The sequence below is a fragment of the Leptinotarsa decemlineata genome, unplaced genomic scaffold (assembly GCF_025532065.1).
Source record: "Leptinotarsa decemlineata unplaced genomic scaffold, Ldec_3_MD MMD2_tig00002974_RagTag_RagTag, whole genome shotgun sequence".
NCBI classification, from domain to species: domain Eukaryota; kingdom Metazoa; phylum Arthropoda; class Insecta; order Coleoptera; family Chrysomelidae; genus Leptinotarsa; species Leptinotarsa decemlineata.
The window spans coordinates 8,040,056-8,067,771 of NW_027412578.1; the positions used below are offsets into that span (position 1 = coordinate 8,040,056).

Consider the following 27,716-nt stretch of genomic DNA (forward strand, 5'->3'; position numbering starts at 1 on the left):
TCACAGTTAAAAGATGAGCTTTTACTACTCGAGAAGGTTCGAATTCCTCGCTTGATTGGAATCAAACAGAACTCGGAAGTGCAATTGCATGCATTCGGAGATGCCTCAATGAAGGCGTATGCCACGGTAATTTATTTTCGAATAACTGAAAATGAAAAATGTGATATATATTTTGTTATTGCTAAGTCTCGCCTTAGTCCTTTGAAAAATTTGTCAATTCCAAAACTTGAATTAACTGCTTGTGTTCTTCTAAGTGAATTAGTTTCCTACGTTTTGAAAACTTTTCACAATAAAATAGTGTTTTCTAGATTGTATGCGTGGACTGACTCTTCAATTGCTCTGCATTGGATTAAAGGACCTGCATATAAATGGAAAACATTTGTCGGAAATCGTGTTGCGCGCATTCAAGAATTATTATCACCAGAATTATGGCATCATATTGACTCGCAAAATAATCCTAGTGACAGTGCTTCAAGGGGACAATTACCTTCAGAGTTCTTAGAAAATAATTTATGGTTGAAAGGTCCGCCATGGCTTGCATTACCCTGTAACCAATGGCCAAAATCTAGATTCAAATTTGATAGTGCACCCCCTGAAGTGTTTTCTGGAGAAAAAAATACCTTTCTTGTAACTTCCGAACCAGAATTCGACCCTTTCGAAAAAATACTGACCCGCTTCTCTTCATTTTCGAAAGTACAAAGAATTATTGCTTACTATTTACGTTTTCTTTTCAACTCTAAAAAATCAAATCGTGATTTTCGCAGAACGTGTGTACTTACAAGTTGTGAATTACAACAATCTACTTTATTTTTAGTAAGATATACTCAACAAAAATATTTTTCGGATCTGATAAATAATATGAAAAATAAAAGATCGATTCCAAAGGCCTATAAAAAATTAGGAGTATTTATTGATTCCCATAATATTATACGAGTCGGAGGTCGTCTCGAACACTCAGACCTAAACTATGATCAAAAACACCCCGTACTTTTACCAAAAGGTTGTCGGCTTACCACTTTGATTATAGAATACTTTCATAAAGTCTATTTACACCCCGGTGCGCAGACCTTACAATTTTTATTGATTCAACATTTTTGGATCTTGTCGCCAAAACGCGCTATATACAGCATCATTTCAAAATGCCTAAAATGCTGGCGTTTGAACCCAAAACCATATCAGCCTCCAATGGGTTCTCTACCCCGCTTACGCATTTCTCAACTTCGCAGTTTTTCAGTTGTTGCAATCGATCACTGTGGTCCTTTCACAACGAAAGCAATGAAGATTCGCTCTTCAAAAACGTTCAAATCGTACGTGGTCGTGTTTTGTTGTTTTGCTACTAAAGCATTACACTTAGAACTTTCGGGAGATTTGTCTAGTGAGACGTTTTTGTGTGCCTTCCGGCGTTTGATTTCACGAAGAGGTCCTGTACTAAAATGTTATTCTGACAACGGTACAGCTTTCGTTGGTGGTAACAAAATAATTCAAAACATGTTGAGAAATGCAGCAAATTCTCTCGCAATAGAATGGCATTTTCAACCTCCTTCTGCTCCACATTTTTCGGGATTGGTAGAAGCTGGAGTCAAGTCAGTAAAAACGCATTTGAAGCGAGTAATTGGTGAACAGATTTTAAATTACGAAGAATTTTACACAGTACTCGTTCAGATTGAGGGTTTGCTAAACAGCCGCCCTCTAACACCCATCAGTTCAGATGCCAATGATTTTTCCGTGTTAACACCGGGTCACTTTTTAACCCTGGAACCTATTTCTGCGTTACCTGATCCAGATTTGTCTCACTTGAAGTTGAATCAGCTTAGCCGATGGCAACTTTTACAACGACTACATCAGGATTTTTGGTCACGATGGCATACAGAGTATTTACATACCTTGCAACAAAAGGCGAAATGGTTTGCTCCCACCTCGCCTCCTCCCAAACTTGGTACTTTAGTAATAATAAAGCAAGATAATGTTTCTCCTTCGAAATGGAATCTTGCCAGAATTACAGCTCTGCACCCAGGTGCAGATGATATTTGTCGCGTTGCTACGATCCGCACTGCAGATGGTAGTGAATTCAAAAGACCTCTGGTAAAGTTATGCCCTCTACCAGAAGTTGAAATTTCGCATTAAAAAAGGGTCAAATACCCCTTTTTGGGTGGCCGGAATGTTTACGGTTCACCTTATCATATTATTTTTTGAGTTTAGTATTATTTTTGTTTCATTACCTTCCTAAATGCAAAGGTTGAGTGAGGAAATTTTCACTTTTATTTTTTGGGTATTATTTTTTTTTTTCCCTGTAACCACACGGGATTCTTTCACCGCGCAAATGCAGTTGGGGAAAACTCAGACATGCGCGGGGAGAAGCAGGAGGAATACGGCCATTTTTCGCTCCGCAAATTGGTACTCCGCTTTAAAAGTATTTTTCCCGCATTTTGTGATTAGCTATATGATTGCTATATGTGTAAAATCGAAACTCTAGAGTGTTGTGCAGCAGAAGAATACACATTCGAAGCCTTATGGACATCCTATCCGTCGACAGAACAACAGGTGAGTGGACCCAACTGTTCGTCGTCATTCTGCATTGATTGGGAGTGATCTCCCTGGTCCTTTAATTCTTATTATTCTTATAATTGAATGAACCAGCACCATAAAGATTTCACAGATAGCATCGATGTCCTATGTTAATATAATGTGCAAAAAAATTTCGCCATTTTGAAATACTCAAGCGCGTCAGATTAAGATATATATGGTTCATCTTTATGTTTTAGATGTACTGTCTCATAATCTAACGATTATCTAGAGGGATTTGCTCAATCTGACAGAAACAATTTTTTTTTTAATTCATTGAACTTAATTAATTGGAAAGCTCAGGAATTAGCATGATAATAACTGAATGTATGTTTTTTTAAGTAGAATACTTGTATTTATAGAAAGATATTTTTTTTAAATGCTCCAAAAAATTTTATAATTTGTAATCAATTGAATAATTATTGAAGAAAACAGAAATGAAACTTTCTATGTTTCTACCACTTTTATCTGTAACTAACGTTACTGCAGTTTCGTCCTATAAGGACAATTTCAAACTTATATATTGTATAAGTTTGAAAATGTCCTTATATATTGTATAAATTTGAAAATGTCCGTATAATACGAAACTGCAGTAACGTTAGTTACAAATAAAAGTGGTAAAAAACATAGAAAGTTCAATTTCTCTTTTCTTCATTATGATTTCCTACCACGTAGTAACGGCTACATCCATCAACTAATTGATTAATGGATCATCATCCTCATCACGAACGAGTCTCTGTGATCAGTTGTGATGGCGTCATGGCAACAGAATTCAGAGTGGGGACGGAGTGAGAGTGTAATAGATAGAGAAAAAGTGAATGGAGAATAGAGGAATATGAACTCGTAGAGGGAAATATAGGTATCACACAGCTACACGCACTAAACTTTATCGACGGATTTTTGTTATTTCGGCTTGTGGAAATCGTCAGAATATATATTTTTCGTTAGCCTTGAATTATTTCCTTCAAAATGAAAAAAATTAGCTACTCTCGAGAATGTCGAAATGACGTTATTTTTTTACAACTTTGCTGCCCTCCCCTTTCCTTATGTCACTCTCAAATTGTCAGATTACTGGAATATGCACTTTTTAGCAGGTAATCAACTCACCCTACCTTAATCTGACGCGCTCGAGAATTTCTGATGATCAATTTTTTTTTACTCATCTGATCCTTCATCCCTCACAGGCGGCCTCATATATGGGGCTCATATTTGGTGGAGGTACTCAACCGAGTACAAGGTATCCCCCTGTATATTAATTTGCCGCGCTTTAGTAATTAGTAAATCCCGAAAACCCCGCGTGGGCTCCCCTATTTTATTGAATTGAATGAGTATTCAGTTTGAAGTAGGTTAAGTATGGTTAAGAGAAGAAAAGAGATATTCTCCAAGACATAGATGATGTATGAAGTGCATTGCAATCGAATCGATTCACCCTGAATAATTTATTACATATTGAGACTTGAACTTGAACGGTATTCATTAGAAAAATCTATTTTAGGTAAGATCAAAAGCATTTTCGAAGCTACTGATAAATGATCTTTATTTTCGAAAGGCTAGAATAGACTTCTGACAACAAATCATGTTTGATAAACCCACGTCAAAGACCCTTCATCGTTTCTCATTATTTTCTCTTCTTTTTCAGACATACCCCCATTGGTCCGACAAGAAGAATGTGATACTCTCATCTTTCTTCTGGGGTTACGTTCTCACCCAAATTCCAGCAGGACAAATCGCAGAGCGGTACGGGCCCAAAAGGTTTTTGGCTGCCGCCATCATGATTTGCTCGGTCTTTTCTTTACTCATACCAGTTTTCGGGGCATGGTTTGGATATGCTGGAGTGATGATATGCAGGATTGTCCAGGGATTGATGCAGGGATTCATTTTTCCATCTATTCACCATTTGATAAGCGCATGGGTGCCCTTGAGCAACAGAGCAAAAATTGCTGGATTCGTGTATGCAGGTAGGACATGACTCAATACTACTGAAAAAATAATTGGGAAAAATTTTAATCAACTAAATTATCGTCGGGAAGGAATTTTCATCTGATCAAAATCCTATTCATAATTCTATCAAATTATAGATTTCAATATTTGGGTGTAGAATTATATCAAATTACTTGGAATCAAATGTGATGGATTTGTCCAATACTTGAAAATCCGAAATATATTCAAGAAACACTTTTTCATGATATTTTTACTGGATATTTCACAAAAACAGGAGTATATTAGTTGCCTTGTGGTTTTTGTCCAAAACTTGATATTGGCCAAACGGTAAACACCTTTTTCAAAAGAATAAAGGAACATATAGAAGCATTTTTCGAATATGAAGGCTAGTTTCACATTTGCAAACAATCTTTTGATGGAGGATGATGGGTTCAACCATGACTATGACATATCACATTTAAAATCATACCTAGAAAATCACTCGCAAATGGTGAAACTCAATCTCTCGAAATGTTTGGAAATTGATGGATTTAAAATTCAAAAAATTTACCGAATTACAGAATTGAATTGAAGTTTCACCCTCTGTTGAGAAAAAAATGTTATAGAATATATACCTTTTCATCGGTGTGGGAACAATAATAATAATAATCTGATTGTTTGCATGATGTGGGTGGTTGCACGTAAGGGTTGGAAGTGAAAAGAAAATAAAATTATTCGAGCGCGTCAGATTTTTTAGGGGGGTGTTAAGTGCAACAAAAAAATCTCTCATTCATTATGATGTGCAAAAAAAATTGCCATTTTGAAATACTCAAGCGCGTCAGATTGAGATATATATGGTTCATCTTTATGTTTTAGACGTGCTGTCTCATAATCTGACGATTATCTATAGGGATTCGCTCAATCTAACAAAAACAATATTCAAAAAAAAGTGTTTTCAATTCATTGAACTAAATCAATTGAAAAGCTCAAGAAATAGCATGCAAATAAATGAGTGTATGTTTTTTGAGTGGAATACTTGTATTTATAAGAAAATATTTTTGAAAAAATGCTCAAAAAAATTTAATTTTTTATAATCAATTGATTAATCAATGCAGAAAAAAGAAATGGAACTTTCTATGTTTTTACCACTTTTATTTGTAACTAACGTTACAATATATTAGGACATTTTCATACTTATACAATATATAAGTTTGAAAATGTCCTCATGGAACGAAACTGCAGTAACGTTACTTACAAATTAAAGTGGTGAAAAACATAGAAAGTTCAATTTATCTCTTCTTCAAAATGATTTCCTACGACGTAGTAACGACTGCATCCATCAATTAATTGATTATTTATCATTCATCATTTTCATCTTTCTCACGAACGAGTCTCTGTGATCAGCTGTGATGGCGTCATGGCAACAGAATTCAGAGTGGGGATGGAGTGGAAGAGTAATAGAGAGAGAAAAAGTGAATAGACAATAAAGGAATAGAAACTCGGAGAGGGAAATATAGGTATTACACAGCTGCACGCATTAAACTTTATCGACTAATTTTTGTTATTTTGGCTTACGGAAATCGTCAGATTATATATTTTCCGTTATCCTTGAATTATTTCCTTCAAAATAAAAAAAAAATTAGCTACGCTCAAGAATGTCGAAATGACGTTATTTTTTTTACAACTTTGCTGCCCCCTCTCCTTTCTTTACGTCACTCTCAAATTGTCAGATTACTGAAATATATATTAACTAACCCTACCTCAATCTGACGCGCTCGAGAATTTCTGATGATCAATTTTTTTTTACTAATCTGATCCGTTATCCCTCACAGGCGGCCTTATATATGGGGCTCATATTTGGTGGAGGTACTTAACCAGGTACAAGGTATCCTCCTATATATTAATATCCGCGCTTTAGTAAATCCCACTTGGGCTCCCCTATTAATAGAAATAGATTCCATTCTATTCTATTTTGCAGAAAATAATTGAGTAATGAACTGATAACTGATAACATTTTATTTTCATTGATAATACCTAATAACCCTTATAGAACCAACATGTATTATTCGATCATTATATCATTATCTCATCAATTGAGTAAGTGATAAACAGAATGTGATAATAATCTTACAGACAATTCTTTTTCTTCAAAATGATTGAACATTACTTGGGAAATTATCAATGATAACGTATAATTTGACTAAGAGACTGAATATCAATCAACATGTCAAAGAAGTTCTCATGCTGATTGAAGAGTTGCTATTGTTTTTTTTATTTTCGATATGCCATTTAGTTGCACATGTTTCAACATATCGTTAATGATGCGACTCAAAACTTTCATCGTTAATGCCGAAATATGTTTTTAAAATGATCGGATTTACTATCTGTTCAAAAAATGAAGTGAATTTTCAGTTTTCTTAAAAAATATAAATAATAATTATTTCATCAATTTCTATTTTGTCCTATTCAAAGAAGTCCCACCTAGATATAGTACACTTGTGCGTTTTTTTTCAATTATCGAAGCAGTTCTGATATGCACTTTTTGGTATGTCCTAGAGCCGTCTCAGCAACTTGGTTTTCATCTCCCCAATTCTTGCAGAACTCCGTCCTCTCATGAGCCTCTTCAATCTTGAGAACAGGAAAATGTCGCAGGGAAGCAAATCTGGTGAATACGGTGGCTGAGGCATGTTTTTGGCCGAAAATAACAAATAAGCAACGACGAGTGACCAAGTGCATTATTGTGATGCAAAATCCATATTTTTTTTTCACAATACCGGACGTTTTCTTCGTATTGCTTCTCGCAAGAGGTGCATAATTCCAAGATAATACTCCTTATTGACCGAACTACCATGTGGCAAGAACTGATGCACTACACCACGGTGTTTGAAGAAAAAAGGGAGCAGAACCTTGACTTTGGATCGAGCTTGACGTGATTTTTTTTGTCTTGGCTCTCCTGGGCACTTTCATTGGGACGACTAGACTTTTTTTTCGATGTCATAACATTATACCCATGATTCGTCACCAATTATGATCCTCTTGAGCAAATTTAGATCGCTGTTGACGTCATTCAACAAATCCGGAGCGATGCTCTTGCGAAGGTTTTTTTATTTTGGTCAAAATTCAGCATTCCGGAACGAACTTTGCTGCCACAGGCTTCATGCCCAAAATTGTCAAAAAATTTGCATGATATGAGCCAACCAATATGGCGACATCCTCAGCAACTTCTCTAGTAGTTATTTGACGATTTTTAATTACATTTCTTCTCACTTCCTTAACATTGTCATCGGTTTTTGATGTGCTGGGACATCCAGGGCAAGTATTGTCATTCACATTTTTTTGACCTTCTGTTCAACGCTTGTACCACTTGTAAACATATTCTTTGACACAGAGTATGATCACCGTATGCCACTTCTCACACAAAATTTGATGCAAGTTCTTTGTTGATTTTTTTTGATACCAGAAAATCGCAAAACTCTCCCTTGTTTGTCTCTCACCATCAAAATTAACATTCTGAACAGCTGAATCTGTGGGGATTGTACCAGCATAAAAAACAAATCGGTTATTGAATGTAAATACCCCACGAAATTTAATCGTTTACGTTATTTTTTGAACAGCCCAATATTCACAAACAGTCAAACCATCGATGGATTTGTCTTTCTATTCGTGCTAATTAGTGGATGGAATAAAATAAGTGTATAAACGCATTCCATCTCGACAAAATAGGTTCCAAAATTGATAGTAAACAACTATTCAGTGGATAGTTGAGGTTTGCAACTTCAGCGTTCAACTTTCAACTGATATATTATTCAATAACTGGCACTGAAAATTTTTCAGTGTGCGATTAGCCACATCAGAAATAATATGTATATTCCCAAATTCCACTTTTCTCAAGCAACTTCTGTGAAACTTAGTCGTTAGTTTTCCGACACCTCCATTTCTGAAATTCACACAATATATTGAATTTACTGTATATTTTACTCTTGTAACAAGCAGTGGTTCATATCATACCTAGAAAATCACTCGTTATTGGTGAAATAATATCTCTTTCGAACGGAGACAACCCAATGCGGTATGCTACAGGGTTCAGTGCTTGGTCCCACACTGTTCCTACTATATGGCAAACAATGTATACTTCACAGATATGATATATCTGTGTAGTATACATTGTTTGCCAATGATACTACCATATTTTGGCATGATAATGATGAGCACTTATTACATCACAAGATACAAGTAGATATTGAGGAAATCAAAGCCTGGTGCGACGATAAGTCCTTGTCTTCAATGTTACCAAATCTGATCTATTAACCTTCCGCTGTGAGATTTCTGCTCTGAGCTTAGGCCCGAATAAAAATAAACATGTTTCTCCACCATATTTCTAGGATTTCACATTGATAATAAATTGAAATTTAACGACCATGTCACAAAATTGTGCTAAAAATTGTCATCTGGATGATACGTTATTAGGATAATAACGCATGAATGAAATACACACATCGGAAAAGTCTAGGGATATTTTTATAACATACTAAATATCATAAAAATAAATGCATGAGGTCGTTTAATTTCGATTAAATTGGTACACTCGACCACCCTGTAGATTTCTATGGGTTGAACAAAGCCTGCAAAAACGGTAACTAATCTTTTATCAAGTTTTTTACAAACTGTAGGTTTTCGGCTAAAATGAATAATCTGAAAGTGTCGAGTTTGTACATTCTATGCAGTTCTTGCTCAGTAATTGAACTGGAAATATTGTGCTTTAACATGGAACGCCATCACTTACCATTGGCTGAGATGAATAGAGCTCTAGGGCTTCTTCAAGATGGCATGCGACAAAATGATGTAGCTCTTCGTTTGGGGGTCTCCCAAAGTGTTATCAGTCAATTGTGGCGGCGTTTCCGTGAAACTGGCAGTCCAGCCGAACAACATCCAGGGCGAGGACGCGCTACAACTTCAGTTCAAGACCGATTTTTGGTCTTAACCGCAAGAAGACAACCGACAATCACAGCACCTGAGTTGGTTAACGTGTTGCAGCAGACGCACCAAGTAACCATTGGTCGTGATACTGCATGAAGCAGATCTCCACAACAGAAGGCCACTTAGATGTCCACCTTTGTCGAGAGGCAATCGCGGTAGAAGATTAGAGTGGTGTCAAGAACATCAAAACTGGGATGCAAATGATTGGGCCACAGTTTTGTTTACAGACGAATCCAGATTTGGATTTCATCCAGATTCTCATCGAGTAAGACTGTGGAGACGACCTGGAAATAATGAACGTTTGAGACACGTCCAGGAAGTCCACACATACAGAGGTGCTACAGTAATGCTATGGCGCGGAATCATGATCGGCGGCAGAACCGATCTCGTTTTTCCAAATCGCTCCCTCACAGCTCGACAGTACCTCGACACCATTCTTCAACCTATCGTCCGTTCGTTTGCTGGTGCTGTTGGTGAAAACTTCCACCTAATGCACGACAATGCTCGTCCACATGTCGCGCGTCTAGTGACTGACTGGCTCACCAACGAAGGAGTTGATGTATTGCCAGCACAATATCGGACCTGAATCCCATCGAGCATGTGTGAGACATGCTTCAACGAAGAATTACTCCACATATGGGGAACATTCACACAACGTTTCAATTGAGAGAGCTTTTAATCGCTGAATGGGCAAATGTACCTCAACAAGACATTGACAATCTCATTTTGTCAATGCACGATAGATGTAGGGCCGTAATAAACCAGCGTGGAGGCCATACTTTGTACTGATTCCAATTTTTTTTGTATTATGATTTTTTTTCGGGGTGCCAAAGAAGAGCCATATTTTTTTTTAGTTTTGCTTATATGCGCACTCAGTATTTTTGACCATTTAATAAATTTTGTTGTAAGTTAATCACCCGTCAACTTTTTTTTCCATAAAGCGATCTAAAAAAAAATATCCCTAGACTTTTCCGATGTGTGTATATAATTGCTCAGCAAGAAGCTTGCAGGAAATTGAATCATTAGGATTGTTTGAAAAAATTTTTAAAAAACAGCTAATCACTTATACATTCGACAATATGGGGGAATAATTTAATAGTGAACCTTTTTGTTCCCATTGAAATACGCTTGTCTCCTCATTAGGATTGATTTTAATATGTTTCCATAATGTAGCTGTATATATTCATCCATTTCACTAGCTACAACATGACTTCCACATTTTACTTATAGGTACACATTTTATTATTATTGAGTCTGTAACAGTACCATTTTATTATTTTCAACATTTCAACTTGTTTTACCTATGCAATGATTGTGTCGATAAGAACTGTTTCTTCTGACATCAAAGCAGGTTTATTTGATTGATTGATTGATTGTATTATTATTTCTCAGGTGGTCCTCTCGGAACCGTCATGGTGATGCCAATAGCTGGATATTTCTCGGATTCCAGGATGGGTTGGCAGACTGTGTTTTATCTGCTTGGAGGAGTTGGTCTGGTATGGGTTGCAATGTTTCTGATTTGCGGTTCAGATAGCCCAACCCATCATAAGACTATCACGAAAGAAGAGCTCAGATTTATCCAAGATGGCGCTCCGCCGAAGAAGAAAACAGAGGTTTGCAATAATACTAATTTCAATCTACGTACTTCAGTTTTCGTTAGTAATGATGGCTCATTGACCACAAATCTTCATGCCATAAAATCAATTATTATCTTGAAGAGACTTTATAAAAGATACTTCTTGACATTATTTCTAATTTTCCATATTATGAGAAGTAAATAATTATAGATTAATAGAGAATCTGCTCTTGAAGGCAAAGTTTGAAAATTCGACAAGTTACTTTGACTGAACTTTTCTATGGTTTATATCACGCAGTAACTTTTCCGGGTGAAATTTTGAGTTTTTTCTTCATAACATCCGAGAACAGATTCTCTGTTGTTCTTATATTTGTTCATTTTTCATATAGTGAAAACTTAAAAACTCGAAAAATCATCAAGAAACATTGACTTTTCCACAAAAATGATGAGTTTTAATTATTATATAATGGAATAGCTACGATAATATTGAACTTTTCTAACAGTTTTATTCAGTATCAAAGTCTTGAACAATTATCACTCTACTCAGTCAATCACTTTTTCACGCCCACTCAAAAAACATGACTTTGCATTTTTTATAAAAACCTATAATCGTTATCTCCATCAGTATCACAACCCCAGTATCATTATCGAACCTGAATTATTGTTTTAGAAACTTCCAACACCGTGGAAAGAAATACTGAAGTCAAAACCATTCTGGGCGATATTGATATGTCACTTTGGCGACTTGTGGGGATTTTGGACTATGCTCACAGAAATCCCTACGTACATGGACAAGATTTTAAAATTCGACATAAAATCGGTAAGTGTTCAGCTAACGCAACCTCAAGGTTGGATACTATCATTACTCTTTTACAGAACAGTACTTTGTCTGCCCTTCCATACTTAGTCTATTGGCTGTTAAATTTGGTGATGAGTCCTATTGCCGATTACCTTATTACCAAAAAGATTGCGTCTGTCGGTGCCAGTAGAAAAATATTTAACAGTATAGGTAGGAACCTATGCCTCAGAATTACAAGTTGAATATGTTTGAATATGAATATGAATATGAATATGTTTGAGAGCGTGTTGAGAACCACTGGTTTGAATCGTTTATTCACTTGTTTATTCATAGAACGTATTTATCAGTTTGTTACTCAACTAGTTATTACTGCCTTGAACTTGTTGAAGTTTCTTTGACAAGACAATTTCGATCTTAATTGAATATCTGATTTTTGATCCAGCGGTTCTCAATGTATGACGAGTGAAGGACTTTTTGCAAAGTTGTTGGGATGTATCTTAGAGGCCAGTCGATTAAGGCATGAATAACAATCACACTTGTAGTTGATTTTTGACAGGATGATAAAGAACAAGGTTCATAATGGTATGAATTTCAAAAAAAGTGGGTTTACTGAAGGCAGTCAGCTGCCATAATAGCAGAGGGGAATACATACTATACAGATTAGTTTGAAGTGAATATACGAAATCACAGAAAAAAAATCTATTTGAAAAAAATTGTAGTGGTAAAAAAATTACTTTCACTTTGAAAGTATTCAAATGATAGTGGTGAAGAATGAATAGTGAATTTTCAATCATTATCCTTCAATTCATTATATATTGTTGTCCATTGAGTTTACAACATTTTTTTAATTTATTGCACAATCAAATTTTAAATACCTACAAAAGTTATTAGATGTTCGATGAATTATTATTAGTAGTAGTAGTATTGAATGCTTTCGGAAAGGTATCGATTCGAACAACATATAAAGCATGTATGAAAACATCAATTTCGTTCAAGAATGAAGTATTTTCAGAAACAACGAAAATACATTTTCTAGGTACTTGCTTTCCATATATTTCTTTAGTTTTTTCAATCATCACATATCCAATGTAGCCACAAACAAATCACATTGACACAACTTCTCTCATGAGGCGCATTAGCAGAATTTACTTGGATTTACATTTTTTTTTTTTTGAATAATTTCACTTCATCTCATAATGCAATGATATTTAACACCATCTAAAATTTTCTCAAATTATTTTCGTAATGGAATATACATTTTTATTACAAATCCTATGTGCTGTTTGGCTTGAAGCGACTGCATATGGTTATCAAACATCTACTATTGGCAGTATACAAATTTCGATAGTGCAATTTATAAAAAAAAACTCTTTTGTATTTGTAATGAAGCGATCAAACCTTATTATAACCCCAATGGCCACACTGTATATGTATAATAAATTTCGTTATATAATCATTCACTGTCAATGAATTTGAATCAAATCATAATATGTTTTAGAAGTCATTTGTCTCAACTTAATCCCAAGCTTTGTGCTTGAAAGAATGACGATGACTCCGGTAAATAAAAAATCATTCATTGAATTGAATCAGTTTATTTACAAACACCCTATTGAAAAATTTACTAATCACCAGAAAATTGTTCAAGTTCGTATACTTTCAACCAATACTCACAATAATATAACAAATATAACATAAATAAAAAAAAACTATAGTATTCAAAAACCATTGGTCTAATACATCATTTATGAGGTGTTTCATCGCTCAACCTCTATATCAATGAAATATTTTAAGAGTGAGACTGAGTTTGAAGGTAATTGACAATGTTTCATGATGAATTTCACTAGTCCGCATTGTCTACTATATAAAATGATTTGAAATCCCTGAAACAACTAAAAAAGAAGAATTAAAAATGAATAGCTGAAAATAAAAATTATATTAAGCAAAATAAACCTGAAATGGAATAATAGTAAAATAGAATACAAGTAAAAGTAGAACAATTGAATGAATTAAAATAAAAAAATGGAAAAAGGAAATAAAAAGTGGAGAGATTCCAAGTCACGTTAGTTCACGACGTTTCGATTGTTAGTATCTACAATCATCTTCGGGTGATGACTGGACTGATTTCTCCGAGAGATGACTATTTATAGGTCGTTCGAGTACTTTCACTATCCCCGCTTTCCATTTTCCGCTTCACTGTGATTCCAAGAATTGCATTTACCGGATACCCTGAGAGTGCGGATAATCCTATATTGGTGAAACTAAGAGGCCATTGAATGTTCGCATTGCCGAGCACAAGAAACACACACAGCGAGGGGAAACCAGCAAATCAGGAATAGCAGGTTTGGACACATCAACACAACATCGAGTGGTCCCAAGCTTGAGATCTTGCACAGAGAGGAACATTGGCTTAGGAGAAAATTCAAGGAAGCCGTACGTATTCAGGCAAGCCAGCGTAGAAATAGGCAACATATGGAAACCCATCATCAAGCGAAAAATGGCCAACTCCCGCCAAACGTTCATCTCCCACGGAACCAGTGAAGCGGAAAATGGAAAGCGGGGATAAGTGAAAGTACTTGAACGACCTATAAATAGTCATCTTTCGGAGGAATCAGTCCAGTCATCACCCGAAGACAATTGTAGATACTAACAATCGAAATGTCGTGAAATAACGTGACTTGGAATTTCTCCACTTTTTATTTTTATTTTCTTTTTTCCTTTTTTTATTTTTATTTATTCAATTGGTCTACTTTCACTTGTATTATATTACAGTATTATTTCATTTCCGGTTTATTTTGATTAATATAATTGTTAGTTTCAGATATTCATTTTTAATTCTTCTTTTTCAGTTGTTTCAGGGATTTCAAATCATTTTATATAGTAGGCAATGGAAGTCCGAACTAGTGAAATCCATCAGTGAGACTGAGATTTTAAGTTCTGATCTACATGACTCTTGATTTGAGTAAAATTATATACCATGAGCACGATCTGCTGCATGATCATTCCTATTTGGGAAATTTTTGACAGCCAAGGGACAATATTCCATATTCCTGTTGTCCTTATTATGATAGGGACCACCAAATGCGATTTTGTAGAAAAACCATAAAACCATAATGTTTCACAATTCCACTTTTTGATTTGTGGTTTCGAAAGCTGCACAAAAGATTGCGTGAAATACTCAGATTGGTTCTCAAATAGATCATTCATGATATATTCAGTTCATAATGTTATTATTTATGTACTTATATCAATATATGAGTTTAGCAAGAGAGTTACAAAAATAGTGTGTATTTCCATGAATCTAATGTTTCAGAATTCATACAACTGTTAAAACGTCTATGGGCAATCATATTACTTAGTAAATTGATGGATGTAGCAGTTACTACGTGGTAGGAAATCATAATGAAGAAAAGAGAATTGAAACTTTCTATCTTTTTCACTTTCTAACTTTAGTGCAGTTTGGTCCTATAAGGAAATTTTCAAACTACATTAAACTTATACATCAATTTATAACTTTCCCGTTTCATAATTGAAGGTCGACTCTTTCAGTTGTATTGCCAATTGCATATGCAGGACATTTTCTGTGAAAATTCCTGCACTGACGCCTGTCGGATATAATCCAACGCCCTTCGTGGTATTAGCCAGGGGAGTAGTTGTTTTCTGATAGGCGTCAGTCCATTAAACCTACTGTGTAGGTATATAGAGACTGGCTTGAACGTTTGAAGTTCCATTTACTTTAGATCATTTTATAAGTTTGAAAATACCGTATAGGACGAAACTACAGTAAAGTTAGTTATAAAAAATAAAAGTGGTAAAAAACATAAAAAGTTTCACTTTTTTTTTACTTCATATCACTTAGTATTCACATAAATAAGAAATTCAGAAAAAACGGATTATATTAAGTTGTTCCAGAAGTTTTTTCCGTAAAGTAGACTCATAAAAACGGATAAAACTTTTGAAACTATAGAATGAGTGACGTCATATAGAGAATTTTCAAGAGCCATAGCTTGCTCGCAGTTTTAGCAAGTTCACTTTTCATTTGGGGAGGGGAGCAGTTGATCTCGGTCATATCATAAAAGACACCTTAGTTCTGATGTTATCCACTGTCGCCCTAGTTTTCAAGTTCATCATCGAAGTCAAAATAATTTCATTTTGAAATGTAATTTGATAATGAATGAATCAATACCGAACTTTTTGACGAAAATAATACAGTGTTTTAATTTTATAGGTGTCTTCATACCAGCGATCGCACTTCTTGCTTTGTGCTTCATAGGGCCTGAACAAAGGATATTGACAGTGTTCATGTTAGTAATAGCGGTGGGATTCAATACGGCTATTTTGATGGGTTTCCATGTGAACCACATCGACATTGCCCCAAATCACTCGGGGACTCTTATGGGGATCACGAATGCGATTTCCAACGTTGCCGCAATTCTTGCTCCATTAGCCGTTGATGTGTTCAAAGCTGTTGGTGGATATGAGGAAGTGAGTAGAAAATAAATTGGTTGAGAGATTCTGAACATTCGAGATTTATGTCTTTCTTCTACTACCTGATGTTTCTGTGGAAAACGATCGAAGATGACGGGCATTAGTATGAACAAAGGATGGTGATATCAAGAGTGTTATTTTTTTAAGGACAAAATACAAACAATACAGGAAAATCCTTTAGCGCTCCAGCGATGCCTCTGCTAAAGTATCGATTCACGTTGGATTTGAATCGCTTGAGATTAAATTCATTTGGAAAAACTTTAACAGAAAGTTTATTCCACATGAACGCAGTTCTTAAAATGAAAGAGTTCCCAAACAGTGAAATTTGAGGTGTACTTGGTTGAACCTCAAGACGATGAGCAGTTGCAGTCCGTCGCGTATTTCTGATATACAATAGTAATATATTTATTTAACAGATGCCAGAGTTAATCATATAATACATAATAATTTAATCAGGTAGTTGAATGATTTTGATGATATTTTTTTACATAATTTACATAGTATTATATCATGAAATTAAATATGAATGAATAAATATGACTGATAATGCACAAAAACATATGCTGGTCGTGGAACAATGAAAGAAAATAATGATAGTAAATGATGAAAGAATGTTGTCGTACACATATACATATATAGATGAAGCTATATGAGATTTATAGTATCGATACTTTTTTATTGAAAAAAACTTAGTCTACAATGAAAACGAAGACCTCTGTAGAACGGTCTTTTGGTCCTATTGTATTATTTCAGAAATTATTCTTTATATCGATGAGTTGATGGGTGAATGAACTAGGTTTCAAATCCAATTTCTCAGTTCTTTCTTGAAAAGGCTGAGCGAGTTGATTGTTTTCAGTTCACTGGGAACTGCATTGTATACTCTGGGTTTGAGAAAATATGATGAACATTGGGATATTAGTTTAGAGACGAAGGGCATTGCGAAGTGGTTGTCCTTTCTAAGTATGTGCACATAGTAATTTTTAGATCCTTCTTTTTTCTGCTTCACTATCAAGACGTTCAAAAGTAATTGCTTAGTATCTAAAACTTTTGCTAGTTGATAAATTCCATCACTGGAATGTAATCCATCTACGAGTACGTCGAGTCCGTTCATTTGATTATTGTACCGCTCTTGGTAATATCAAATGTACCAAATAACTTTAATATCTTCCGTGAAAGTGTCTATAGAAGAGAGACAAATACCAAACCTTCCTACGAGTGTATATATAATAATAATTACAATTTATTTTCCCGAGAAACATAATTCAAAAAACTAACTATAGCATAACTGAGGTCTGATCTGAGCATCAATAGTTGCTGAGGTGTGTACAGTTCTCTGGTTCAGAACAGTGTTCCAAGCTTTTGAGAAGCAGCTTCTGCAATTTCAGCGACATTGTTGTGCCAAGACATATAGGTGTCCATTTCAACCCCCAATTCATCGAAGCAGAAATCGAAATTGTCTGTCCTGACATTATTTTAACTGGTTCGAAAACATTTATCTTTTGGGATGAAACGATGCTTGGGTTTTCTTGACATTGAATTCAACCTGGTTATTTCCACCCCTTTTCGAAATCAACTCTAGATTATCATTAAGATATGCAACCTCCTGCTACCGGTGAAGATATGCATCCTCAGCACATGTCCTCGAATCCAAATGGAATGCCGAGATAAGTATGCTGTCGTCAGCAAAGCAATATATTGGATACTTGATTTTTTCCAATAAGTCGTTGATATACAAAACAAAATATGAATTCTTGATTGAAACGAGCATTGATGATGAAAGTATTCGAGAGATATCCATCGACGGCTACTTGCAGGGAACGGCCTTTCAGGAAGCTGGAGAGCCATACACAAAAATGATTCGACAAGCCATAGCGTCGAAGATTGGTCAGCAAACCCTCATGCCTCACACGGTCAAAGGCCGATAGAAGGTTATACAGAGAATAGCGTGATAACTGTCGGTCAGCCGTATTTTGGGAAATAATGAGATTCATATCCTGAAAATGAGCAATTACAGGTTTTCAGTTATTGATAGAAAAATGTCATCTACAGGCTCAATTCAATTTTCCATAATTTTCCACTTTGTAACCTCGAACTCAGTAAATTTTTTTTTTGGGTTATGGACGACACTTTTTCAGGTAAATATACATAGTATTTCATATTCAACAGGTATACACACAGTTACAGAAAATGTTCGATCAAATATAATAAACATATTATGACACTCATTCAATTGACATGTTGCAAGTTAACTATCCAAATGAACCTCGATAAGTTTGTTTGAAATTTTTATTTCACTATTGAATTTGTCATAGAAATATGTTGTAGTTATTGAAGTATCAGTTTGGAAATATGTTTTTGAAGTTTTTCTTCACTTAACCAGGTCAATAAGAAACAGAAAAACACCTTTTATTTCATTTTAACTGAAATTTTCATGAGCTCGATAAAATTATGGATCGAAGAATATGTATGGCTGTGATAGAACTGACCGATACTTGATGAAAATCCTTTTTAACGTATTCAAAAAAGACACTTCAATGTGTGATTTTAACTTTTTAAGTGAAAATCTCATATTGAAGTATGTTTTTTGAATACGATATGTATGGCTCTCGGGTTCATCAAAATATTTTCAACAGACATTTCTGTAAGTTATCAGCTATAATATCCCAAGGACATTGATAACTAACGAAATAATTTTATCACAGTTTTCGAAAGCACGTTATTTGGTAACATCCCGACGCCGAAGGCGGAGGGATGTTACCTAAAATAACGTGCTTGAGGAAGTTGTGATAAAATTATGAGTTATTTATCAATGTTCGAGGGATATTCGGTGAGAAAATTTTTTGCAATTCGAACAAAATTATTTATTGAACACACAGTTATTAAATGAACAATTCGTATAATGATATTCCGTTGATCTTGCTGTATTTGCCTCGGTTACTGCATAGGTGTTTCCAAGCATACTATTGATTATTTGGTTATGATGTTCCTGATCAATATTCAAATAAGGTTCTATGGAATTTCCATTATTGTGCCCAGTAATTTTCAACAATTGCTGTTCTTGAACTCCACTCTTAGCTAGTTGACTGACTGCAGTTGCTCTATTAGAGTGATTGGTTATTTTCCTCTGTTTCGTATCCAAGCCAATTGTTTCAGCAGAAGATTTCGTCCATCCGTTGATTATATTTCTACCCAGAGGCATATTGTCATACCAGTTATCGCTTCCTGTCTTCCAGTGACGATTTGGCCTTAAAAATAGTCTATTTGTCTTGATATTTGTGCCTCGTTTTGATAATAATTTAATGAATTATCTGACAGGACAAGCATTGTTATCACTATTTTGAACTAACCATTTGCTAGAGGCGCAGTTCTTTGAACCCCCTTGGCAGGTTTTACTGAAAATTGGATTATATTCTATCCTATTAGTTGGAGATACATTGTTGTCCTTTTCGATATGAAAATAATCAACTAAGCAAGCAGCACCTTCACCACCTCTCCAAGCCAATTCCACTGCTGCTATGTGATAAAATTTGCTTAGGAGTCCTATAGGGGTATTTTCATCCCAAAAGATTATAATTTTACTCATTTCATTTGAAGTTAATGGTACTGAGCTTGTTTTGCGTTTAGTGGGATCTGTTTGTAAATTTCTTCGTGCTGCGTCGCGTGCATTCCGCGCTTGTTTGAATGCAACACTTTTAAAGGGGTCTAGCATGATATTATACTCCTTGTAATACTTGTAATAATTTGCTTGTTATATTCCATACGGTTTTAACAGTAGCCTCCTTAAACTCTGTGCTATCCTTTTTTCTCATATTAATCGCCCAATCCTTGAGTATTAATGCAAGCTCTTCGAGAGTACGATTTCCATCCAATTCATATTTTCTGGCGTCACAAAACTCCATGAATATTTTCCAAGTGTATTTTTTACTATTTTACTATTTTTTGGTGTATTTTCTTCAATGATTTTGTCAATTGCCGCATCATTTTGAACACCAAAGCGAGGAAGTGACATTTTCGAAATAAATTGAATTACTGAAATGTCAAACAACTTTATTGTGTTGGTTGCTTAGCAATGTCATGACATAAGTGAAAACTACCCGTGAAAACTATCCATGGGTAGTTATCAGTGTAATGATGGTTTCATTGGTTATTTCGACACACATGACTAGAAATAGACAAATTTGATAGGATAATTTTTTTGGCAAAAAATTTTCGTCATACTTATTGTCTGAAAAAATATTACACATACTAAAAACTCTAGTCTGAACTGATTTTTGCAGATACTCTCTTCTAATTCAGTTATATGGGTATGGAAAAAATAGTACTTTCTAACGACAACATATGTTGCAATAAATTTATTTCATCTATGCTTTCGATCTGTCAAATTTCGTGACATTTTCCAATAATTTAGCTGTGATAATTGTTTTATTCGTAATTCGTAGTAAGTTTTGGGACTCAAGGTCTCTTGTCATAGGGCCAATCTTTTGAATGTTAGATCAGTGTCTTCATTATTCTTTTACAATAACTGAAAATACTGACTGATGACTGATTGTTAACGACAAAATATATAGTTGAAAAGTTCCTCTATATTTCTCAATTATACTCGAAAGTAATTCCTAATTACTCTGCTGACATTCATTTGAATTTGATTTCATTTCGCCTTAAATATATCTCACTATTTCATTTATGATTCAACAACAGATAGCGTTGTTTCGCTCTGAATGGTTACACCTACTTTGTCTTGCAGTGAAAGCTGCAGTGGCAGAAAGAAGGTCGATGTCGGAACTTATTTTTACAAGTGACCGCTTTGGAAAGCCTCATTTATCGTTCATATTCAATGGTTCTGTCAATCCCATAGGTGGCGTTTTCTTCATTTCAATAATTGTTCAGAAGAGTCGGAATTATTCTGACTTAAGGTCTATTACGATTTCTACTTGTTGAACACGAAGCAATTCATGTGACAATTAGATGACAATACATCCTTGTACGTCCAATTGAATATCGACCTATTATGTAATAACCTAATATGGATGTTTTCTTTTCAGACTGACAAACAACTCTGGAACGTGGTTTTCATAACAGCCACAGTATTATTCTCCACAACAGGTATGTTTTACAATTTGGCAGCGTCGGGTGAAGTACAGCCCTGGAATGACTTAAGTGTAAAGGAAACAGAGGAAAACCCAGAGAAGAAACCCATGTACAATGGCGACAGCTGACAAAACATTCCGCGTGTCGCAAGAACTTCACTTACTTGGTAGTGAGAACCAGTGATGGAAAACTCCCAAGTTCATTAGTCAAAAAATGGTTACCTTGAATTAGTTGTTTTGACTTTTGGAAGAATAAAATATGTTATGAAAGTAATCGATAACTCGGTTGTGTGTCATTGAATCGAATCAATTCATAAATATTTATTCAAACAATATTTGTATATTTCATTCATCCCACATTCCTCGGAAACTTCCAAATAAAATGAAACAGCGGTCCAATATACAGGGTGGACGTCAAAAGACGGAACAAGGTGTCATGGTCGGACAAAATTCACCTGAAAAGTTCAGTACTACGTTTCGATAATTAAGGCATCAATGTTGCATCATCAATCATCGAGAGGGCGCTACAGACTTCTTTTGATGGAAAGGGAGTCTTGTAATACATTTTTCAATGGGTAATTCAATTCTTGACCCAACACTATTTTACTTCCAAAAATCGGTTCAGCCATTCCAAAGTGATCAGAAGTTATTTATTCGTACACTTCGAATGTCACACATTTTCTCAAAAACATCTAGAAGAGTCAATTCAGGTGATATAGGTGACCTTTCTAAGAAACGACGATTTCCGTCATGAAGATGTTGTTCTTTTTGCTGGAACGTAACAGTTGAAAACTAATTTGATTTCGTCAAATTTGCCAACCAGTAGAAGAGCAGAGGTCGTCTCTTGTAATAGTGCAATGGATCACCTGATATGACGCCTCTAGATACTTTTGAGATAATACGTGGCATAAGAAATATCCAATATACAACCACAGTTCATATCAGAACTCGTGGATTGAAAAAGATGTGTTGGCAAAGAAAATACTCCATAAGAGAAATAAATTCTTAAACGTGTGGACTATTTACATCCGCACCGCACTGTATATTTCACTTACTTCTAGTTCTAATTTAATTTTTTTTTGAATATGACTATCCATATATCAATAATGATCGACTACAGCTATAAGCATCTGAAGTATTCATATTCAAAGGTGAATTACGAAAAGCAAAATAGTTATAATAATGATAATAATAATGTCTTTATTTCCAATGAAGAATAAAATGCATGATATTCATCTTGTTACACAAAAATCCCAAGGGAAAGTTCACCCGAGGGTGCTCTACCACTCAACCCTTGCTATTTTAAATAAGCATATTATAACTTGAAAACTAACCTAACTAATCCTAAAACCTAAATTTTTATTTCACAATTTTTTGGCATTTGACATTTGTCATTTGTTGGGTCACCTGAATATTCACCACCAATAACCAAGTGGAAAAAAAGAAAGTTGTATGAGAGATAACGAAAAATGACTACTTGTGAAACACAGATTATAGAAAAAAAAAAAGGGGTATACGAAACGGAACTGCATCAGAATGTGTTATCTTGCAGGAAACTTTCAAGCTCTTTTTTGAATTTATATAAATTACTATGGTGATTTAGCGAATCGGGAATAGAATTATAAAGATGAAAAATCGAATACAAAAAAAATTCTCTGGAAAATTGCGGTCATGTGTTGTGGACATATGATTACATTTTTGTTTCTCAAATTTATGTTGTGTACGTCTGTCCTGAATGTTATTTTACGACATAAATAAGGCGGATTTCTGTATAATATAATTTTATGAAATAAACATAATGAATGAAATTTGAACCTATCTTTCATGTTAAACCAGTTCAGTTCCGCAAGCTTGTGGGACACATGTTCATACTTCCTAATTCCATATATATAACGAATACAAGAGTTTTGAACACGTTGTACTCTGGACCAGGTATCGTAGTCAAGACAAGGTCCATAGACCGGAAAACAATAATTGAATTGTGCTAAAACTAGAGACTCGCATAACATTTTCTTCATAGGTACATTGAGGTACATTTTGTGAGGATATAGTAATCGTAGTGCACCATAGGCTCTCTGAATATTACGATTGATATGTTCTCTAAATCATAAAGACTCGTCTAAAATTAAACCAAGATTTTTTGCATTACTTTCAAATCTAATTACTTCATTATTCAGATACAGTTTCAAGTTATTTTTAACTGATGCTACATGAGCATTGCTTCCAAATACTAGTGCTACTGATTTTTTTGGATTGAGCACAAGGGAATGCAGTTCGGCAACATTTGATATGGTCTCTAAGTCATTGTTCAACTTTCTAGCAGCGTTGTTCAAGTCATCAACTTCAAGAGGGAGGTATAAGTTGTATGTCATCAGCATACATGTGTATTTTACAATGTTCAACATGTTTATGAAATTGGCTAGTATAAAGTGTGAAAAAAAGTGGTCCCAGAACTGAGCCCTGAGATACTCCCAAGATGACATTTCTAGCTGCAGATAATTGATTTCCCAATTTGACGCTTTGTCTACGATTGTTGAGATATGATTGACAAAGCTGCAGTGATTCCGTACAGACTCCACTTGTTTTCAAGATCTTTAGTAAGGTATCATGCCTAACCGTATCGAACGCTTTACTTAAGTCAAGCATTACCAATACCGTACAGTTATTTTTATCAAGTGATCCAATAATATCATCAGTTACTTGTAGAAGAGCCGTCGTGCAACTATGTCCCTTTCGGAACCCCGACTGAATAGAGGGTAAGATTTTATTTTCATTGAGATGTTCAGATAGTTGACTGGCTGAAATTTTCTCAAACAATTTAGATAAGCCCGTCAAGATGTTTATAGGCCTAAGGTCAGAAAACTGTGAGGGATTTTCGTTTTTCGGAATAGGGGTAACAATAGTAAATTTCCAAGTAGAGGGATATTTAGATGACAGTATTATACCATTAAAGATATGTACCAAAAAAGGCAAGATGTAGGGACAACAAATTTTTATGAAAGCTATACTTAAGTTGTCAGAGCCAGCAGAGCTATGAGAATGATATTAGGTTGTTTCGAAAGTTTTGTATATAAAAACTTTTTTATTTTAATCACATTAAAAAGAATAATTCGAAAATTCTTCTACACAATAAAAACAATTTTTTAGGAGTAGACATTTCACATTAGCCTTAAAATGTCTATTATTCAGGGAACGCATTTCTGAGCTCAACTTGATATGAAGTTTCAAATTGAGGGAATTTGACTTCGACTTATTTAGCCTGAAACGTTTTATAGTGCTATTTGGTTTGATGATCTCGTGTCGTATCTGTGACGATCTGATGAATCAGTATAGTTTCCTTTGTTTGAGTGTATTTCAGAAAGAGTTTGATATTTATACGAATGCATGGTAGTGTCATTATTTTCATGTCAGTAAAGAGGGGACGACAGTGTTCCCTCAGTCTGACTCCAGCCAGAAGACGAATAACTTTCTTCTGTGATCTGTGGATGTTTAGCGCATTGCTGAAATTTCCCCATAGAATGGTTCCATAGCTAATACGCGAGTGAAACAAAGCGAAATATATTTGCCTGAGTGATTCGGGACCTACAACATATCTCAATCTTCTTAAGAGGAATATTGTACTGGAAAGCTCGCTGTTCAGTTTTTGAGTATGATAGTACCAGCTGAGAGTGTCATCGATTGTAATTCCAAGAAGTTCACAGTGTTCTCCTGATGTATTTATTCTTACTGAATATAATCAGTTGTTGCGTTTTTTCACCATTTAGTTATAGGGAGTTTGCAGAAAACCAATTTCTAGCAAGATCAATCGAATTGTCAGCAAAAATTTTTAAGCTATAAAAATCTGACGAACCATTGATAAGTGACGTATCGTCAGCTAAAAGAATGGTGGGTGTATCCTGTAGCGTATGCTGACAAATGTCATTTATGTAAATGATAAAAAGCAAAGGACCAAGAACCGATCCCTGAGGAACTCCATGTTTCACTGTCCTGAGCTCGGATGTAGAATTTTTCATTTTGACCAGTTGTTGTCTGGTTGTTAAATACGATGACATCAGTTTGAGTGGTGTTATAGTGAATTATACAAGCCGTTGACCACTATACAGTGACCATGGTCTGTTTTTGGTGGGTATCCGCCTTTGGGAAGTGCCTGGGTGGCTCATTGGTGTCCAGCCAATGTCCTGAACGTCTCCTGTTGTCGTAGAGTATCCACTTTTCATCACACATGACGATACGGTCCATAAAATGATCGTTTGTGGCTACGCAAAAGCAAAGAAGATCAGACCTAGAAATGTGACAATTTCTGTCGATCATTCAAATCGTGTCGCACTTACTTTTAGAGCTGTATGACCTTTCAAATAGGTCTTTAACTATCAAAAACCGCATGAGAGCTAACACTCAGTTCCTTCTCACACACCGTTTGTAAGTGGTCAGTCTCCACCAGGATCCACAAATCCTCGTCCTGGATAATTGTGGGTCTACTACTTCGGGGCTCATCATCGAAGCTGAAATTTCCGTAACGAAATGTGTGGAGATTCCATATCTCAAAACATTTTGAAGAACAATTGATATTTGAATGGAAAAAAACTTTTGAAACGACCAAATAGCTAATGATTTTCCAATTGAAATTCAGTTTCATTGGTGTATCAGAAGCTCATTTCTATTCAACCTTGTCCATTGCCGATGTTTAACGAAGAATCTACTTGACCTCCAGTGTGTGTATTTAGGAGAAGGGCAAAGAAATAAAAGCTCGGAAATATTTTATAAAATATGTTACATCCCTCATTGCAGCTTATTCGAAACAGTTGAAATGTGTTTTCCTAGGTCGTGTCAATAAAATGAATCTTCAGTGTATATTGAGAAAAATTGAGTCTAATTCATAATGTAAATTTGCAAAAAATATTTTCTCATAGGCAATATTATGTACGCCACTGGGCCATTGATTTCACCAATAGAAGTGGTCATGAGGAAATAAAAATTGTATGTTAGGCATTGAAAACAAATTTTTCATAGGTAAAAATAAATATCTTGTATTATTTTATATTCATACAAGATCAAAATGAATCCGGACTAAAAATCTACCTAGGTATATATCATTGGGTTAGTTGTGATGTATATTGCGGCACTGTACCAGAAATACTACAAATCAACGGTGTTTTAGAGATGTCAGCCATTGGAACTCATTTTGTTGGTTAGATGGAAATCAGATTTTTCTTTTTCTAGCCCACTGAAAGATGAAATGACCCAGCTCAAGATTTCTGACAATTTCTGTCGATCATTCAAATCGTGGCGCACTTACTTTTAGAGCTGTAAGACCTTTCAAATAGGTTTTTAACTATCAAAAACCGCATGGGAGCCAACACTCAGTTCCTTCTCCCACACCGTTTGTAAGTGGTCAGTCAGTCTCCACCAGGATCCACAAATCCTCGTCCTGGATTATTGTGGGTCTACTACTTCGGGGCTCATCATCGAAGCAAAAATTTTCGGAACAAAATGTGTGGAGATTCCATATCTCAAAACATTTTAAAGAACAATTGACATTTGAATGGAAAAAAAACTTTTGAAACGACCAAATAGCTAATGATTTTCAAATTCAGTTTCATTGGTGTATCAGAAGCTCATTTCTATTCAACTTTGTCCATTGCCGATTTTTAATGAAGAATCCACTTGACCTCCAGTGTGTGTATTTAGAACAAGGGCAGAGAAATAAAAGCTCAGGAATATTTTATAAAATATATTACATCCCTTATTGCAGCTTATTCGAAACAGTTGAAATGTGTTTTCCTAGGTCGTGTCAAAGTAAATGAATCTTCAGTGTATATTGAGAAAAATTGAGTCTAATTCATAATGTAAATTTCCAAAAAATATTTTCTCATAGGCAATATTATGTACGCCACTGGGCCATTGGTTTCACCAATAGAAGTGGTCATGAGGGAATAAAAATTGTATGTTAGGCATTGAAAACAAATTTTTCATAGGTAAAAATAAATATCTAGTATTATTTTATATTCATACAAGATCAAAATGAATCCGGACTAAAAATCTACCTAGGTATATATCATTGGGTTAGTTGTGATGTATATTGCGGCACTGTACCAGAAATACTACAAATAAACGGTGTTTTAGAGATGTCAGCCATTGGAACTCATTTTGTTGGTTAGATGGAAATCAGATTTTTCTCTTTCTAGCTCACTGAAAGATGAAATGACCCAGCTCAAGATTTTTTGGAAAAAAGTGTAAAAACATTTTTTTTATTTTCTGTATATGTCTCAACGAGAAAATGGTATTAGGATTTTTCAACATCATAATAGGG

At 35.0% G+C, this 27,716-nt stretch overlaps 1 protein-coding gene across 3 annotated transcripts in view; it reads left to right on the forward strand.

Annotated features, from left to right (window-relative positions):
• Positions 1-21,739, forward strand: part of LOC111507300 (putative inorganic phosphate cotransporter) — a 58,828-nt gene extending 37,089 nt beyond the window's left edge. For all 3 annotated transcript variants that reach the window (XM_023162590.2, XM_023162593.2, XM_023162591.2), the window contains exons 4-9: positions 4,202-4,520; positions 10,852-11,072; positions 11,706-11,855; positions 11,912-12,044; positions 16,060-16,316; positions 21,362-21,739. In XM_023162590.2, the coding sequence (XP_023018358.2) occupies positions 4,202-4,520; positions 10,852-11,072; positions 11,706-11,855; positions 11,912-12,044; positions 16,060-16,316; positions 21,362-21,535 (1,254 nt within the window). In that variant the 3' untranslated portion in view covers positions 21,536-21,739. The remainder of the gene's footprint in view (positions 1-4,201; positions 4,521-10,851; positions 11,073-11,705; positions 11,856-11,911; positions 12,045-16,059; positions 16,317-21,361) is intronic.
• Positions 21,740-27,716: the final 5,977 nt, after the last annotated feature.